Genomic DNA, 19,732 nt, shown 5'->3' on the forward strand with positions numbered 1-19,732 from the left:
AAATGCTCCATTGGGAACCGGACTGGGCCGACTCTCCCGGTGACATCCTGTAATGCACTGGCAATAAACGTCCATAAACGGATTGAGTGAAAGATCGATAAAGCCATTTTAGTTTTATTTCCAACTTCCCACATAATGTCCACCCTGAAATTATTTTGTCAATGTGTTTCCATTACGTCTTTTCCAATCACCCTGGTCCGCCAGTCTCCAGCTGATCAATCAGTGCCTCATGAAGCATGCAGCAGAATATATCACTAGTGTTTGGAGGCCTCATAAACATTCACTTAATAGCTACTATAGCGACTGGTGGTGGGATGGAGGGAGGCGATGGAGAAGAGTATATGGGCAAAGGACGACAAAGAAAGAGGCTTGTTTCTAAATAGGCTATATAGCACAGCCGGTGTGGACCAGGCCTCCCAGTGAGAGGTGATGTTGTTTATCCAGACATATCAGTAGGCATTACGGCTGCACACACATATTACATATACTGCGGGTCTTCCACATCTGCAGGATCTAACTGGGATAGCACCGCAGCTGAGCTGATATCTGGAGCTGCTGCTGTATTTACACTAGAATGTTCAAAGGCCTTCCTTATATGATAGAAGACCTGTATCTAAACAAAGGATCAAGCAATGTTTAAATTACCTTTAGCTATCGTGATTGCATAGATGTATATCAATCGGGATTGCATAGATGTACAGCACCAGTCAAAAGTTTGGACACACCTACTCATTCAAGGGTTTTTCTTTATTTTTACTATGTTCTACATTGTAGAATAATAGTGAAGACATCAACACTATGAAATAACACATATGGAATCATGTAGTAACCAAAAAAGTGTTAAACAAATCAAAATACATTTTATATTCGAGATTCTTCAAATTAGCCACCCTTTGCATTGATGACAGCTTTGCACACTCTTGGCATTCTCTCAACCAGCTTCATGAGATAGTCACCTGGAATGCATTTCAATTAACAGGTGTGCCTTGTTAAAAGCTGATTTGTGGAATTTCTTTCCTTCTTAATGCGTTTGAGGCAATCAAATTTTGTTGTGACAAGGTAGGGTTGGTATACAGAAGATAGCCCTATTTGGTAAAAGACCAAGTCCATATTACGGCAATAACAGCTCAAATAAGCAAAGAAACGACAGTCCATCATTACTTTAAGACATGAAGGTCAGGCAATATGGAAAATGTCAAGAACTTTGAAAGTTTCTTCAAGTGCAGTCGCAAAAACCATCAAGCACTATGATGAAACTGGCTCTCATGAGGACTGCCACAGGAATGGAAGACCCAGAGTTACCTCTGCTGCAGATAATACGGTCATTAGAGTTACCAGCCTCAGAAATTGCAGCCCAAATAAATGCTTCACAGAGTTCAAGTAACAGACACATCTCAACATCAACTGTTCAGGGGAGACTGCGTGAATCAGGCCTTCATGGTCAAATTGCTGCAAAGAAACCACTACTAAAGGACACCAATAAGAAGAAGAGACTTGCTTGGCCCAAGAAACACGAGCAATGGACATTAGACCGGTGGAAATCTGTCCTTTGGTCTGATGAGTCCAAATTTGAGATTTTTGGTTCCAACCGCCGTGTCTTTGTGAGACGCAGGGTAGGTGAATGGATGATCTCTGCATGGGTGGTTCCCACCGTGAAGCATGGAGGAGGAGGTGTGATGGTGTGGGGGTGTTTTGCTGGTGACACTGTCTGTGATTTATTTAGAGTTCAAGGCACACTTAACCAGCATGGCTACCACAGCATTCTGCAGCGATACGCCATCCCATCTGGTTTGCGCTTAGTGGGACTATCATTTGTTTTTCAACAGGACAATGACCCAAAACACACCTCCAGGCTGTGTAAGGGCTATTTGACCAAGAAGGAGAGTGATGGAGTGCTGCATCAGATGACCTGGCCTCCACAATCACCCGACCTCAACCCAAGTTGCATAGTCAACTTACACACAGCTCTGACACACACACTTACCCCACCAGACATGCCACCATGGGTCTTTTCACAGTCCCCAAATCCAGAACAAATTCAAGAAAGCGTACAGTAATTATATAGAGCCATTATTGCATGGAACTCCGTTCCATCTCATATTGCTCAAATAAACAGCAAACCTGGTTTAAAAAAAACAAATAAAGCAACCTCATGGCACAACGCCTCTCCCCTATTTGACCTAGATTGTTTGTGTGTATGTATTGATATGTAGGCTACGAGTGCCTTTAAAAAAAAAATATGTAGTTCTGTCCTTGAGCTGTTCTCGTCTATTAATGTTCTGTATTATGTCATGTTTCATGTTTTGTGTGGACCCCAGGAAGAGTAGCTGCTGCTTTTGCAACAGCTAATGGGGACCCTAAAAAAATACCAAATACCAATACCAAATTGAGATGGTTTGGGATGAGTTGGACAGCAGAGTGAAGGAAAAGCAGCCAACAAGTGCTCAGTATATGTGGGAACTCGCACAAGACTGTTGGAAAAGCATTCCAGGTGAAGCTGGTTGAGAATGCCAAGAGTGTGCAAAGCTGTCATCAAGGCAAAGGGTGGCTACTTTGAATAATCTAAAATCTAAAATATTTGTTGATGTGTTTAACACTTTTTTGGTTACTACATGATTCCATATGTGTTATTTCATAGTTTTGATGTCTTCACTATTATTCTACAATGTAGAAAATAGTACAAATAAAGAAAAACCCTTGAATGAGTAGGTGTGTCCAAACATTTGACTGGTACTCTATATCAGAAAAAATTGTAAAAGCTGACAAATGTGTAAGATACTGTGTAAAATGTAATATGTAATGTAGACAAGGTATTATTTGGGCTGCAATTTCTGAGGCTGGTAACTCTAATGAATGTATTCTCTGCAGCAGAGGTAACTCTGGGTCTTCCATTCCTGTGGCAGTCCTCATGAGAGCCAGTTTCATCATAGTGCTTGATGGTTTTTGCGACTGCACTTGAAGAAACTTTCAAAGTTCTTGACATTTTCCATATTGCCTGACCTTCATGTCTTAAAGTAATGATGGACTGTCGTTTCTTTGCTTATTTGAGCTGTTATTGCCATAATATGGACTTGGTCTTTTACCAAATAGGGCTATCTTCTGTATACCAACCCTACCTTGTCACAACAAAATTTGATTGCCTCAAACGCATTAAGAAGGAAAGAAATTCCACAAATCAGCTTTTAACAAGGCACACCTGTTAATTGAAATGCATTCCAGGTGACTACCTCATGAAGCTGGTTGAGAGAATGCCAAGAGTGTGCAAAGCTGTCATCAATGCAAAGGGTGGCTAATTTGAAGAATCTCGAATATAAAATGTATTTTGATTTGTTTAACACTTTTTTGGTTACTACATGATTCCATATGTGTTATTTCATAGTTTTGATGTCTTCACTATTATTCTACAATGTAGAAAATAGTACAAATAAAGAAAAACCCTTGAATGAGTAGGTGTGTCCAAACGTTTGACTGGTACTCTATATCAGAAAAAATTGTAAAAGCTGACAAATGTGTAAGATACTGTGTAAAATGTAATATGTAATGTAGACAAGGTAGTATTTCAGTTAGGAAATAGTACATGCAGTATACGATTCTAATGAGAGCTAAACAGAGTCTCCCTCACACTACCCTGAGGAGGTGGCTGCTACTGAACAATAACACACACAGCTATTTGTCTCAGATTAATGGAAGCGCCATTGTAGCATCTATATATAGGAATCCAGCCACAGTTCTCGGGGAGAGAAAACTCCAGGTGGCTGAATGCAGGAAAATTGGAACTATCTATCTGCCTGAATTACATACATTTGTGTCCAAAGACCCGGTGGACCTTTTGTAGTGAAAGTGGCTATTGCTCCTGGAACAAAAGTGTACTTGAGTGTTGGTGAGAAGGATGTTCTTGGACGTGATGTACAGTTGAAGAGTGCTTCAGTGGGATAGTAGACTGCAGATGATAATGAAATACATTTAGCATCAGCCTCCTCTTGCAATAGGTCAGAGAGGGGTGGGATGCATGCGTTAGTGGCAGGGGTGTGGAGGAGGAGAAGAGGGTACACTGCATCGTAACGAGGCTCAACAGGGACTGAGGAGTATACATTAAACAGTGGGACATTGTCACGATCGTCTAATGAGGAGGACCAATGCGCAGCGTTGAAGGTGAACATGACTTTATTAAATTAAAGCCTAAACACGAAAACAACAAACAATGACGAAAACGTGAAGTCCTCCGTTACAATGACTGACAAGGAACAAAAACCCACAACACTAAGGTGAACACTGACAGTTTAAATATGGCTCCCAATCAGAGATAACGAGCCGACAGCTGACACTCGTTACCACTGATTGGGAGTCACACGACCAAACAATGAAACACAACCAAATACAAAACAACCAAATGAACACACCCTGGCTCAAAATACACAGTCCCGGAGCCAGAGCGTGACAGTACCCCCCCCTAAAGGCGCGGACTCCGACCGCGCCTACACCCCAAATAGGGAAGGGCTGGGTGGGTATTGCTCCTCGGAGGCGGCTCCGGCTCCGGGCTTGACCACCACCCTACTACAATCCCCCCGCAGTGTCCCCAGTCCGATCTGACCCAGTTAGCTGGATCAGGACTGCCGACGCGCACCCCCTGGCTTGGCGCGTGAGGCAGGAATGGACCGGACCTGGCAGACGATACGCACCCTTTGCATGGTGCGTGGAGCCGAACAGGCCTCACCAGGCTGAAGACTTCGCATCCCTGGCTTTCAGTGCGAGTAGCAGGAATGGGCTGAATCCGGCTGACGACTCGCACCCTTGGCTTGGTGCGAGTAGCAGGGAATGGGCTGAATCCGGCTGACGACTCGCACCCTTGGCTTGAGTGCGAGTAGCAGGAATGGGCTGAATCCGGCTGACGACTCGCACCCTTGGCTTGGTGCGAGTAGCAGGAATGGGCTGAATCCGGCTGACGACTCGCACCCTTGGCTTGTTGCGAGTAGCAGGAATGGGCCGGACTGGGCTGGCGACGTGCACCACAGACCTGGTGCGGAGAGCAGGAACGGGCAGAGCCGGGCTGACGAGACGCACCACAGGCTTGATGCGGAGAGCAGGCACGGGCAGAGCCGGGCTGACGACGCACACCACTGGCTTGGTGCGGGAAGCTTGGATGGGCCGGACTGTACTGGGGACACACACCACTGGTCCTACACCGGGATCTGGAACGGGCCGGACCGGACTGGCAACACACGCCAGTACCTCTCGCCGTGCCTCTACTTCCTCCATCCCCTCTTCGACCAGTGGCCCCCGTAACCCGGCGGCCTTCTCCGGCAACCCACTGGGCCGCTCTATCGCGGCCTCCTGCTGGTCCGACGTCGTGAGCCCCCCTAAAAATTTTCGGGCGTCTCTCCTACCCGTGGACCAGGTCTCCATATCCCTCGCCAGCCTCTCGCCCTTCTGCCATAGTGTCAAGCCCTTCTCCTCCTCACTCGGCTTGACCCAGTCCAGGAGGCGAAGGAGATCTGTGAGGGATCTCCCTGGCGACGGCTCCTGGACACGCTGCTTGGTCCCATCTTGGTGGGTTTTTCTGTCACGATCGTCTAATGAGGAGGACCAATGCGCAGCGTTGAAGGTGAACATGACTTTATTAAATTAAAGCCTAAACACGAAAACAACATACAATGACGAAACGTGAAGTCCTCCGTTACAATGACTGACAAGGAACAAAAACCCACAACACTAAGGTGAACACTGACAGTTTAAATATGGCTCCCAATCAGAGATAACGAGCCGACAGCTGACACTCGTTACCACTGATTGGGAGTCACACGACCAAACAATGAAACACAACCAAATACAACACAACCAAATGAACACACCCTGGCTCAAAATACACAGTCCCGGAGCCAGAGCGTGACAGACATAGCTTGTTAGTAAAAACAAGAAGTCAAGTATTTTAAGGACACTACCGCAAATGGCGTGAAATGTATGTTTAATACACCAGAACATATTTCGTTTGTAGCTGATTATTTTGAATGCACGGTTGTAAGTAAATGTAGGCCCATAGGTTATCTACATGTATTTTCACTATGCATGTCTCCTTCCATTTTTTTATGTGGTCCTCTGTAGCTCAATTGGTAGAGCATGGCGCTTGTAACGCCAGGGTAGTGGGTTCGATCCCCGGGACCACCCATTCGTAAAAATGTATGCACACATGACTGTAAGTCGCTTTGGATAAAAGCGACTTACAGTTACTGTACTTACTGTACTTGCAACATCTTGATTTCATAGTGTCTTTTAACTACTCTACTATCATCTGGTCGACCGGTTTATAGGCACAAACTGCAGTGCTCACACCCGGAGCAGGTGCCTGGTAGAGGGAGAGGGAACGGGATGAGAGAACAGTGTGGTGCCAATAACATCCTCCTCTGCCACCAGGCCATTTGTCACCCCAGCAGCATGGAGCCATACATGGAGTTGTGGAACTCATAACTGTGCTGTGTGGAAAAACAGGTTCACTCTGGGACAGTGTGATCACACTGTTGAGTGTATGTTTGTACGTGTGGAGGGTGTTTGCGGGTGTGTGTTTGTAGTGGGCTGTGGCTGTATGTGTGCGTGTGTGTGTGTCCTTGACCAGACCTTCGGAGGATTGTTACCCAGAAATGATTTGATATTGAGATAAAAACGTCTGCATTGGACCTTTAAAGATTCTCAGCTGCAGGCTTACATTTTAGCCCATTACCAAAGCTATCCATGTTCACATATACCATTAGTTATTATGGATCAGTGGTGGATGCAGTTGGATAATATTGCTATTGGAGACAAGGTATACACCTAGAGCATCTTCTCTCTCACATCGCCTTGACAGGAATTATATATCCTAAAGATGAGAAGAAACACATTAAACATCTGTAATGCAGGTCTTAGGGTGTCATTGACAGAAACAAGACTTGAAAGGCAAACAATGCCGCCATGATTTTGCAAATGGCTCTGCCGGGTGCTCAGCGCTGTAAAACCCCAGGACTGTACTGACTCCATGGTTACAATCTAATCTAGCTTTGTGACCAGACCAGTGGCGGGCTAGATTTATGTGGACCGTGAAACCAAGCCCTAGGAAGAGGCTCAGGTAAAGCAGAGGATATAACTCACTGGCTTTTATGGATTCTTTATCATCTACTTAGCATGGTCACCTGACATAAATCCAATGGTCAAAATACAAAGCATATTCTCCATTCAGACCTGATCAAACGGTGAAATGTAGTCTCCCTCTCGCGCCCTATATTCATTTCAGGTATGACACTTGTCACACAGTTACTCCCAGCTGCTCTTTATGATCTTATTACTGCAAGCTGGAGCCACACACAGGGAGAGAGAGAGAGGGAATCAACCAAGGAAGAGAATGAAGTGAAATGGATGAATTGGGAATGACTCAGCTGTAATTTTGATGGCAATGCAGAGAGTGAAACATAAATTAAGTAAGGTTGTCATTACTGTCATATTTCCATAACTCTCTCTTTTTATACCAGACATCTGAAAACTAAACTAACCCTAGGAAGAATAGTGCCATAGGCTATAGACCACTGCACCCCATGTGCTCTACTGGTCATTGTTCACATTAGCAGTGGAATCACAACATACAGCACCAGGAGCAAGACAATGTCCTGTGACCCCTAACAAACCAGGTCAACCAGTCCACTGTAATGAGGCCGCTGGTCATGTGCTGTAGGGTCATGACCCCATTATCAGCAGTCTGGATCACCACTGCCAGGTAGCCACCCACCAGGAGTGGATGTGACCCTAGCCCTATACAGTAATTAGAGACTGGCTGAAGAAGGAAACTGAGGTCAGGTCAAGTGGCTCTCCAGCAGTCACACACTGTAATACACATCACAGCTGAAAGTCTGAAGGCCACCATGATAGATACAGTAGACAGGATGTAAATAAAGGCATGGTTGTTTGGCCACATGGCCATATCTGTATCTGTATCATGCTCTCCTCATAAACCTGATATGAATTAAACATTGCGTTTAACAGACTCATTTCCCATTTTCTCTCACGGGTGTCATATTACGGACTAGGGATTGTAAAAAATATTATGGAGTTGGCATTGTCTCCCCCATCTGTCAGATCAAACATCTGGACTGGCGTAGCGATCACTCACTGGGTGATGTGGTTAATGTGAGACAGACACATCACTGACGGATGGGACTACTTTCTGCAAGTTGCTTCTCTCAATCCACATTGACATCCCCCACTGTAGCATCTAAAATTGGGTTTGCCACATTATCATCTGTGCCATGCTAATAACTTGGTGAGCATTTCTCCAAACTAGGCTATCTATTAATACCATATCTGTTTCTGGGCTCCTCCTACACTCATCAGAGTACTGTTGTGATTATTAAGTGTGCCATTCAATTTGAATTAGCCTCCACTGCAGTGAGTCTAATGGGCTATAATTGAGTCAAATCAATGCAGGTAATGTCATTATTCTGTGGATTCCTGCTAATTACGGTTGTGATGATGAGTGGAGAGAGGGGGATGGAGAGGGATGGAGGGAATATGAGAATACTCTATTGAGCCTGCTCCATTGACAATCCCAGAATTCCCTGTTCCAAGCATATTTTAATTACCACAGAGGAGTGCTCCATTGTGTCCTCTCATTCCGGGCTAATTCATTCCTTTCTCTCATGGTTTTTCTTGTGTAATTGATTAGGTTTGGTTTCCTAGGGAAGACAATGAGGATCGCTGTAGACTGCTGGTTGCGCTCCTGTACTGTACGGGGCTGGCTCACGAGACCGTATGCACACTGCCATTTGGCCTCAGCTCTCTAGATCTTGATTAAAGTTCTCCAGCGTGCACAGTGTGTGGCCTTATGTACAGTATACAACTGCTTTGGTCCTTCTGGTTTGTGTGACTATTCAGTATTACCCTAATTATACTCACACAGGTGAAAACATTTGCTGTAACTGACAAGCTGACAATTAATGACATTATTCCGCTCCACAATGGCATCTTGCTCCAAAATATCTATCCACCTAGTGCGGAACTTGAAGAAGTTGAGTAACAACAACAGTAAACAGGTAAACTTTGAATTGCATTACAGCAGGGTATTAAACAGCCAAATCAAGTGTTGATATCATAATACAGCCGTGCAGTCTCTCTGGGGTCTCTCATTGGACAATAATCCATTCTGAGGGAGGCATCTCGAGGATCACAATCAAACTCACTTCCAATAATGCTCTTGTCAGAAATATTTCACTTGTGTTTTCCTCAAGTGTCAAGCTTTATATTTCCACTTCATTGCTTTCAGACACAGTTACAGAACTTTGGCTTTATATAGCATCGCTCATCTTTGAGACCATCTTGAAAGGGTTGCAGAACACTGTAATCAAGTGTTACCTGGCAGCACTGATTGAGCCTTGTGTTAAAAAGCGAGACACTTGAATAAAACAATCAAATGTAATATTTGCCTCTAAAAGCCAATTTACAGCCACATTTAAGTCGCAGATTGTTTTGATGACATTAAACATTTTCATTTTGCCTGCAATCAAAAGCTACAGTATATTCTTATCCCAAAGTCGCTAGTTATGTTCTCTGGATGCAGCACCTGTCGCTCTTGTGTAAAACATCATCCAATAATTTCAGGGGGTTGATTAGCTTTTTACAGATCTTGATATCCCTCATATCACAGCTAGTGACAAATTGCTAAGTTAGCATGATTCCGAACACCTCCCCTATTACTCATTGGAAGCTGAGGGTTCCTGGATCACTGTTCACTGTAGATAGTGCAATAAAGGCCTAATGAAGGCAGTGAAAGCTCTATCATAGATTTCCAATTACCTCAGTTGGGCCAATTAAAGTTAAATGCTCAGCATAATTATGTATTTTATTGGTTTGGACAGAAGCATTCATTTGGTAATGGCATATGGCAGTTTTATAGGAATCTGGCTTCACTTCATCCTGCCTGATGGATGGAATGACGGAAGGAGAAGGGTCAGGCCTGAGATCATTGGCTATATTTATGGATACATGTTGTTTGGCACGGTTCGGAGTGAACACACAGACACGCACATGCACACACAAGCAAGTACACAGACACAAAAGGACACACACATGCACACACGCATGCACACATGCACGCGCGCGCGCACACACACACGCGTGCACATACATGCACTCACATACACACACATACAGTATGACTGCATGCCCGCCCACACGAATGCACAGAAACTTTCAGTACAACAGAGGCCTTTTTAGAACTAAGAAGTCCTTTCTACTAATGACTGTGGTTGCCAAGGCGTTTGATGAACCCTGTGGCTCTAGGCAGCCCCATCAAAAAGGGCTGCAGATAAATGGAGTAACTGGCAAATCATCACTACTTTTCTTCTCCCTCTCTCTCTCTGTACCCCTCCCTCCCTCCCTTTCTCTCTCTGCATCCCACTGCTTAGCTGAGGTTGCTGGGGTAATGAACTCTGGCTGAGAGTTCTGATTGAATGTAAGGGGATGTCGTTGAACAAATGCTGTGGTCAAGGCTACGAGGGCGCCAGTGCAATGAGTGGAGCTTATTCAGGTGTTCAAAAGCGCATATCAGGCCAAGAGCCTAATTCTTCGTAGGTAGTTCTTTATGAAAACGATCTCTCTGCAGAAGCGACAGTTACAGGGATGGTATAAACAGCTTGATTGCCGTAGCAACATCAGGGAAACTGGGCAGAAAGGAGTGTACAGCGGTTCTTCAAATATAGCAGTTCTGCATCATCTTTAATTGAGCCTCTCATTCTCCTTAATTGCCGGCCTCGACACGTTACAGAAAGAGTAACTGTATAGGAAGCTCTGGGGGCAGGTCGTCTGGTTGCAATATCAACAGTCCCTTACCTCTGGTATATCTTGGCATGACTCATTCAAGACTACGTTTAAATTGTGTGCAGCGCAATGGACATATAATGCACAATGTCTCAGGAAAGACTGTCTGGGTTGGCAATACTCAGTATAGAAAACAGTCGGCCCGCAAGCTGGACCTACAGGCCATGGTGAAAACATTTCAACAATAAATAGTGGCTGAATGTATCCTTAAACAGACTACTTTTTTCCTCATTGTTGGGCTGTTTGTTGTGTGATTTTTATAAAAAAGTTTATAAATTGAAGCTAAATCGCACCTATATACTGTATAATGAAACAATCCCCAGTAAGCTAGTGTTTTGAGGGTGGACTGACTGTATTATTTGGCATTAATAGATTGGTTTTACGCACCAAGCTGGGAGAAAGCGCGAGGACCGCTCATGTTATGCAGGTTCAGGTAGGCTATACAGAACACTTATACAGGACACACAAAAAAAATCTATTGGTAGCTGATTACTATGCTGTGGCATCGAACATTTATTTTACAATCTGCAATGTTTGAATTTCCAATTTTAATAACTGAACAAGTAATTACATTATTGCCAACAGCCAGCAGTCTAAATAAATGGCAGCATTGCGCCACCGTGTAATAGCTTCATGAAATGTTAGGCTTAACATGATAAAATGATGACCAAATAGGCATATCAATAAACATGTATCCATTAGCTAAAGCAAAGCTAAAGGCTAAACGCCCTGTCACCACAGAAAGCCTATAATCGATTAGATATCGCAATTTTAGCAAAATGGACAGCGATTGGTAGTCTATACATTGTGAGTGGCTGTCTAAATCCTTTTTTTCTTCTTACTCAAATTACAATGTTATACAACAAAAAAAGGGACTGAATCTGTTCTTGTTCAACATGGTTGGATGATTTCTTCTAATCTAAATAATACAGACTCACACATCCTCCCCTATAGAAACTCTGACTTAAAGAGTATTTTAAATCTTGTAGTCTAATTTACAGTATGTTCGGCTGTTCTTCAAATGCAAGCTATCCTGTGAAAATTGTTGGCAATTATTATGTGTCTTTGTCTGTCAAATGCCAGCTTGTTTTTACTAAATTTCAATTAATTGTAACGTGATTACACTGTTAATAATCATTCATCCAAAAGAACGCCACACTTTAGATCTCTCAATTCAGCCTCTAAACACTTGAACAGTGTAAATCCAGTCAAGTTTAAAACTCTTGTTCATAAACTGCTAGTAGACTGTTGAGGATGATGTAGTGTCTGTTTCATTAACTCACCCGTCACCCGTAGCCTCTCTGCTCCCACCACCACCTCCTGGTCATCAGCAGAGAACAGTAGCTTCCCTGTGCTGGATTTCACCTCCAACATCTTCCCTCGTGCACGCACTCCACTGGATCCTGGACAGGGCAAAAGGTTTTAGGAAAAGTCAGTGAAGTTAAACAGGTGGCTGCTACAGTGGGGGAAAAAAGTATTTAGTCAGCCACCAATTGTGCAAGTTCTCCCACTTAAAAAGATGAGAGAGGCCTGTAATTTTCATCATAGGTACACGTCAACTATGACAGACAAATTGAGGAAAAAAATTCCAGAAAATCACATTGTAGGATTTTTAATGAATTTATTTGCAAATTATGGTGGAAAATAAGTATTTGGTCACCTACAAACAAGCAAGATTTCTGGCTCTCACAGACCTGTAACTTCTTCTTTAAGAGGCTCCTCTGTCCTCCACTCGTTACCTGTATTAATGGCACCTGTTTGAACTTGTTATCAGTATAAAAGACACCTGTCCACAACCTCAAACAGTCACACTCCAAACTCCACTATGGCCAAGACCAAAGAGCTGTCAAAGGACACCAGAAACAAAATTGTAGACCTGCACCAGGCTGGGAAGACTGAATCTGCAATAGGTAAGCAGCTTGGTTTGAAGAAATCAACTGTGGGAGCAATTATTAGGAAATGGAAGACATACAAGACCACTGATAATCTCCCACGATCTGGGGCTCCACGCAAGATCTCACCCCGTGGGGTCAAAATGATCACAAGAACGGTGAGCAAAAATCCCAGAACCACACGGGGGGACCTAGTGAATGACCTGCAGAGAGCTGGGACCAAAGTAACAAAGCCTACCATCAGTAACACACTACGCCGCCAGGGACTCAAATCCTGCAGTGCCAGACGTGTCCCACTGCTTAAGCCAGTACATGTCCAGGCCCGTCTGAAGTTTGCTAGAGTGCATTTGGATGATCCAGAAGAGGATTGGGAGAATGTCATATGGTCAGATGAAACCAAAATATAACTTTTTGGTAAAAACTCAACTCGTCGTGTTTGGAGGACAAAGAATGCTGAGTTGCATCCAAAGAACACCATACCTACTGTGACGCATGGGGGTGGAAACATCATGCTTTGGGAATGTTTTTCTGCAAAGGGACCAGGACGACTGATCCGTGTAAAGGAAAGAATGAATGGGGCCAGGTATTGTGAGATTTTGAGAGAAAACCTCCTTCCATCAGCAAGGGCATTGAAGATGAAACGTGGCTGGGTCTTTCAGCATGATCCCAAACACACCGCCCGGGCAACGAAGGAGTGGCTTCGTAAGAAGCATTTCAAGGTCCTGGAGTGGCCTAGCCAGTCTCCAGATCTCAACCCCATAGAACATCTTTGGAGGGAGTTGAAAGTCCATGTTGCCCAGCGACAGCCCCAAAACATCACTGCTCTAGAGGAGATCTGCATGGAGGAATGGGCCAAAATACCAGCAACAGTGTGTGAAAACCTTGAAGACTTACAGAAAACGTTTGACCTGTGTCATTGCCAACAAAGGGTATATAACAAAGTATTGAGAAACTTTTGTTATTGACCAAATACTTATTTTCCACCATAATTAACAAATAAATTCATTAAAAATCCGACAATGTGATTTTCTGAAGAAAAAAAATCTCATTTTGTCTGTCATAGTTGACGTGTACCTATGATGAAAATTACAGGCCTCTCTCATCTTTTTAAGTGGGAGAACTTGCACAATTGGTGGCTGACTAAATACTTTTTTCCCCCACTGTACGTATTTGACCCCTCTGCAAAACATGACTTAGTACTTGGTGACAAAACCCTTGTTGGCAATCACAGAGGTCAGACGTTTCTTGTAGTTGGCCACCAGGTTTGCACACATCTCAGGAGGGATTTTGTCCCACTCCTCTTTGCAGATCTTCTCCAAGTCATTAAGGTTTCAAGGCTGACGTTTGGCAACTCGAACCTTCAGCTCCCTCCACAGATTGTCTATGGGATTAAGATCTGGAGACTGGCTAGGCCACTCCAGGACCTTAATGTGCTTCTTCTTGAGCCACTCCTTTGTTGCCTTGGCCGTGTGTTTTGGGTCATTGTCATGCTGGAATACCCATCCATGACCCATTTTCAATGCCCTGGCTGAGGGAAGGAGGTTCTCACCCAAGATTTGACGGTACATGACCCCGTCCATCATCCCTTTGATGCGGTGAAGTTGTCCTGTCCCCTTAGCAGAAAAACACCCCCAAAGCATAATGTTTCCACCTCCATGTTTGACAGTGGGGATGGTGTTCTTGGGGTCATAGGCAGCATTCCTCCTCCTCCAAACACGGTGAGTTGAGTTGATGCCAAAGAGCTTGATTTTGGTCTCATTTGACGACAACACTTTCACCCAGTTCCCCTTCTGAATCATTCAGATTTTCATTGGCAAACTTCAGACGGGCCTGTATATGTGCTTTCTTGAGCAGGTGGACCTTGTGGGCGCTGCAGGATTTCAGTCCTTCACAGTGTAGTGTGTTACCAATTGTTTTCTTGGTGACTATAGTCCCAGCTGCCTTGAGATCATTGACAAGATCCTCCCGTGTAGTTCTGGGCTGATTCCTCACCGTTCTCATGATCATTGCAACTCCACGAGGTGAGATCTTGCATGGAGCCCTAGGCCGAGGGAGATTGACAGTTATTTTGTGTTTCTTCCATTTGCGAATAATCGCACCTACTGTTGTCACCTTCTCACCAAGCTGCTTGGCGATGGTCTTGTTGCCCATTCCAGCCTTGTGTATGTCTACAATCTTGTCCCTGACATCCTTGGAGAGCTCTTTGGTCTTGGCCATGGTGGAGAGTTTGGAATCTGATTGATTGATTGCTGCTGTGGACAGGTGTCTTTTATACAGGTAACAAGCTGAGATTAGGAGCACTCCCTTTAAGAGTGTGCTCCTAATCTCAGCTCGTTACCTGTATAAAAGACACCTGGGAGCCAGAAATCTTTCTGATTGAGAGAGGGGGTAAAATACTTAATTCCCTCATTAAAATGCAAATAAATTTATAACATTTTTGACATGCGTTTTTCTGGAAATAAACCTACCATTAAAATTATAGACTGATAATTTCTTTGTCAGTGGGCAAACGTACAAAATCAGCAGGGGATCAAATACTTTTTTTCCCTCACTGTATTTGTTGTCAAAACCTTAATTGGCTTGTCAACTCCATCACTGATGGCTAACCCCCTTAAGATGTCATGAATCCCGCTTCCTGAGTCTGTTTCTGCCTGTGTTGCCTGTTTTCTGTTCTGGAGTCTGTTTCCTGAGGTTCCTGAACGCACCCTGTCTGGTTGCCAGGCGATGAAGCTAGGCGGGAGATCTCTCTATTACCCGCACCTGCATCTCATCAGCTATCTGCACACCTGGTCCTGATCATCACCTCTCCACTTCATAAGCTCTGACCTGACATCCATTCCCTGCCGGATCGTTAGCCATGAACAGTATGTTGTGTCAGCATATCAGCCTCAAGTTTACTAGAGTTAGTTTTGTTGTTCTGTACTTTTTGCTTGCCGTGTACTCACCTCCGTTTACTCTGTCTACAGTCATTCTCCCGGAACAGTCACCCCACCCCTGCCTGGTCGTCGGTGGCTTCTGTGACACCATTGGCTCTGCCTATTCAATCCCACCAACTCACCTCCGCTGCCCGCTCCGTCTCCTGGATTATTCTGCTTCCACATTTGAGTCTGTAAATAAATACTCACCTTCGTTCTACTCACCTTGTCCTGGTCTGCTTCTGGGTTCTGCTTTAGAGAATCGTGACATAAGATCTATCTTTTTGTCAACATTCTGAAAATATTTTAATAACTGTTCTGCAACATATGCTTAAACTATTGATGTATATTCTGTGCTAGATCCAAGGGATAATGTTTGCTTTCTAAATGTTTTTGTTATGTTCTGAATCTAGAAAAACATGCCAAAATGCTAACGAAATTAGCCCTAGAGCTTTATATAGCACTATAAAATAAAACCAAAAGAAGGGTGGAGATTTGTATTACATATTTGAATAATTTAATGTTATAATTAAACACTTGTTTGACAATAAATGCACAAAATGAAATGCCTTTTATGGTGTCTGACGGAGTTTACATAAATCCAGTTAGTTGCAATTTATGAACAAAAAAAGCATTGGGAGGTTGCTCCTTTACATGGTGTGATAGCTGATTTCTTTGGTCTATCAAAATATATATATTAAAATGTTGTTAATATTAAGAAGAGAGAAAAAAAAAATGAAGATATTGTCCCGTCTTTCAAGAATCCTTGATTTATGCAAAGAGACAATTACTGAACTATAACTACAGGCTAGAAAAAACTAGAAAACTAGAAAAAACACAGCCCCTACACCAAAACAAACTGTTATTGATAGTACAACAAACAGCAGGGAAAAACAACTAATTGGAGCAAACTATTTTCTGTTCTTTTTGTGTCTGCTGAATAGAACTCTAGTCCAAGTAAATGGATTTGCATTGTTTTGTACGATGTCCATATTAGGACACACCCTCCATGGATGTGTGACTGCCTCCTGTTGTGTTGTTTAATATTACCTGCAATAAGTTGTGTGACCAGCTGATTCTTTCCATTTAGGATATTGACGGACACATTTTTGGAGGACTGCAGGAACAGTGGGCTGCCCTATGGAGACAAAGCAGGTAAACAAACAATGCACTCCACAACACACAAACCCCCAATAGTGACCCTGGTGCTCAGCATGAGTGTGTAATTAGGACTGTATGTTTTATAGATTTCCATTTCCATTAGCCAATCTGGAATGCATATCACATCTGAAGCCTGAGTAATCTTTCATGCTTCAGTCAACTTCTTAATTAAAGATAGCAGCCAGCCATTGTGATGTGCTTAAAGTCGGCATGATAATGCATCTCATGTATATTTTAGATAATATGATGTCCCTCCATGCTTATCAAGGTTCCTACGCAACACAGTAAATAAGCAAAATATTGATATTCCTGAATTGACAGATCACTTTAACAATGTGGTTCAGCACATGAGATTCAAATTAATAGGTTCCGTGGGAATATAGTTATTTTAGTATATCAGGCCCACCTGGCACAAGAAGGAATGGTTCTTGCAATTCATGGAAGGGCATTTCTGGCCTTCAAGACTCTTTGTCCTACTACAGTATCATGCATACGTATGCGTATGTGTCTATTGGACTGCAGTAACCTTGATCCCCCATGCCCCCTCTCATCCCTGTTAATACAGTATACCATGTAATTAACAGTCTCTCTGTAAGGCATCATTAATATCACCTACTCAGACTGTGAGAGGGGGGAGACAGAGAGAATAATAGGAGAGAGAGTGAGAGAGAGAGAGAAAGAGGGAGGAACAAGAGAGAGAGATGGAGGAGAAAAGCAGTACAGAGGATCCTTGCTTCGGGTATTCTCTCTTTCTCTGTATCCCCCTGGACCGAACAATTTATCTTCTCCCATTTTTCACCCCTGTCAATAATGACTATTCCGCTCACCTCCACCGTGGCTGGCCTGCTCTCTCTCTCTTTGCTGGTGTGAGACAGACTAGATAAAGCCCGCACATTATCAAGCTATTCATCCAATGCATGCTCTGTGGTATTATTACTGCCAGGCAGAGTGTGAGTGAGCGTCTATCGCTCCATCTCCTATGACATCACCTCTCTCTGATACTACTCTCCTTCGTAATTCTATGGTGGTGGAAGTAGAAGTGGTAGTGGCAGTACTTACTGGTCTGGACTGAATTTCTTTGGCATACAGAGGTTGGAGAAACTCAGAGTCCCCCTCCAGTTTCAGACCCTTCTCCGTTATTCTTAAGTTGCCCATACCATCCTGTAGAGAAAGAGAGAAGGAATAGGATATGGTCAATATTTATTTGGGTATGAGTTGAGATGGTTCCATCTGTTGCTGATAAAACAAAGACATAAATATTCCATGTGTACATAGCTGTAACTCCATATGAGGACACCGAGGTTTGGACCTCATATAATTTTTTACACTGAACAAAAATATAGATGCAACATGTAAAGTGTTTGTCCCATGTTTTATGTGCTGAAATATAATATCCCAGAAATTTTCCATATGCACAAAAAGCTTATTTCTCTCAAATTGTGTGCACACATTTGTTTACATCCCTGTTAGTGAGCATTCCTCCTTTGCCAAGAAGCTGATTGAACAGCATGATCATTACACCGGTACACCTTCTGCTGGAGACAATAAAAGGCCACTCTAAAATGTGCAGTTTTGTCACACAACACAATTTGGCTGCTTTAAGCTTAGCTGACAAGTATCTATTTTCTAAACAATATTACATTTATCCCTTGTGCACACGAGAGATGTGGTACATTGTAAACAAGTCTAGCTGTTAGGTTGCTAACTTATGTTTTGTTTTTTGTCAGTGCAACATGTTATTTAGACTGGTTTATGGAATGAGTTTGGCTGTGGATGTGTTCCGTGTGATGCTTGGATGATGAAGTTTGCATTTATCTTTTACAATAAAAGGTGAAATGTATTAATTAAGTTGTGAAGACCTTTATTTCCCATCAGTACAAAACATTGTTTAGATGGTTTTCAGACAACAATGCTGTTTAGACGCATTTGTTGAATCATACATTCTGTTGCTACTGTTCCAATCACATATTTGCAATGGTAGCTGCAGGGACCACTCAACAATGATCACAAATATGTGATCGTACGCGTCAAAGGGTTAAAGAAGGATTTTTATGTGTGCCATTCAGAGGGTAAATGGGCAAGAGAAAATATTTAAGTTCCTTTGAACGGGGTATGGTAGTAGGTGCCAGGCACACCGGTTTGTGTCAAGAACTGGAACGCTGCTGGGTTTTTCGCGGGTAGGGGGGGACATTTAAAAAAAAAGTTTAAGCTCTATTACTGCATTTCTATTCTTCCTCAAACCCTAGTTACGTCCCTGAATTTTTAGACAAAATGAACACATATCATTAATTAATCCCATCCATACTTCTTTGGATACAAACATCTTGACGTTGATCTTGATCAACAGAACATCAACAATATTGGCATAAATCAGCTAGCTGCAGTACAGGTATAAATACCCCAATGACAGTCACTGAACAGTGTTCACAAAGCCCCTATCTGTTTATGTGTGTTACTGAATCATGTCAGACTAAAGGATATATTAAACAACAATGAAGGGAGCTTTGGAGACCAGAGAGGATTTCACAGAGCTGCTTTGATTCCAACAGGTTTGACTTTGACCTTTGCTTCCCCTGGTCAATAAATAAGCGTGGTGGATCACTGTGAAGATGAGTGCCTTGTCTGATAACAGACAGGAGCTCTCTATCTCTCTCTATCCCTTCATGTGATCATCAGGAGAAACAGAGCCTCTTTGTTTTTCAACATCTTTGATCCTGAGGAGTTCTGAGGAGCATTCCCAAATGGAGATCAAGACCTGCGCAAACCCTCTGGATCTGAATGCTTTAAAATGCCTTCTCGCCTCTACCCAACACTTTCTACCTTCTCTATTAGAATTCTGTCAAGATAGTGAGAAGTTTAAAGTAAGTGAGACCTGAACGTGGCGTGAATATGTATCTCTATCCTGTAGATCGGCAAACCATATGAGATGAT

At 43.2% G+C, this 19,732-nt stretch overlaps 1 protein-coding gene across 2 annotated transcripts in view; it reads right to left on the reverse strand.

The window, feature by feature from the left end:
• Nucleotides 1-19,732, reverse strand: part of LOC121579416 (delta-sarcoglycan) — a 286,780-nt gene that overhangs the window by 14,830 nt on the left and 252,218 nt on the right. For both annotated transcript variants that reach the window (XM_041893999.2, XM_041893998.2), the window contains exons 3-5: nucleotides 17,861-17,962; nucleotides 16,691-16,778; nucleotides 12,117-12,236 (exon numbers count right to left, since the gene is read on the reverse strand). In XM_041893999.2, the coding sequence (XP_041749933.1) occupies nucleotides 12,117-12,236; nucleotides 16,691-16,778; nucleotides 17,861-17,962 (310 nt within the window). The remainder of the gene's footprint in view (nucleotides 1-12,116; nucleotides 12,237-16,690; nucleotides 16,779-17,860; nucleotides 17,963-19,732) is intronic.

The sequence above is a fragment of the Coregonus clupeaformis genome, chromosome 13 (assembly GCF_020615455.1).
Source record: "Coregonus clupeaformis isolate EN_2021a chromosome 13, ASM2061545v1, whole genome shotgun sequence".
NCBI classification, from domain to species: domain Eukaryota; kingdom Metazoa; phylum Chordata; class Actinopteri; order Salmoniformes; family Salmonidae; genus Coregonus; species Coregonus clupeaformis.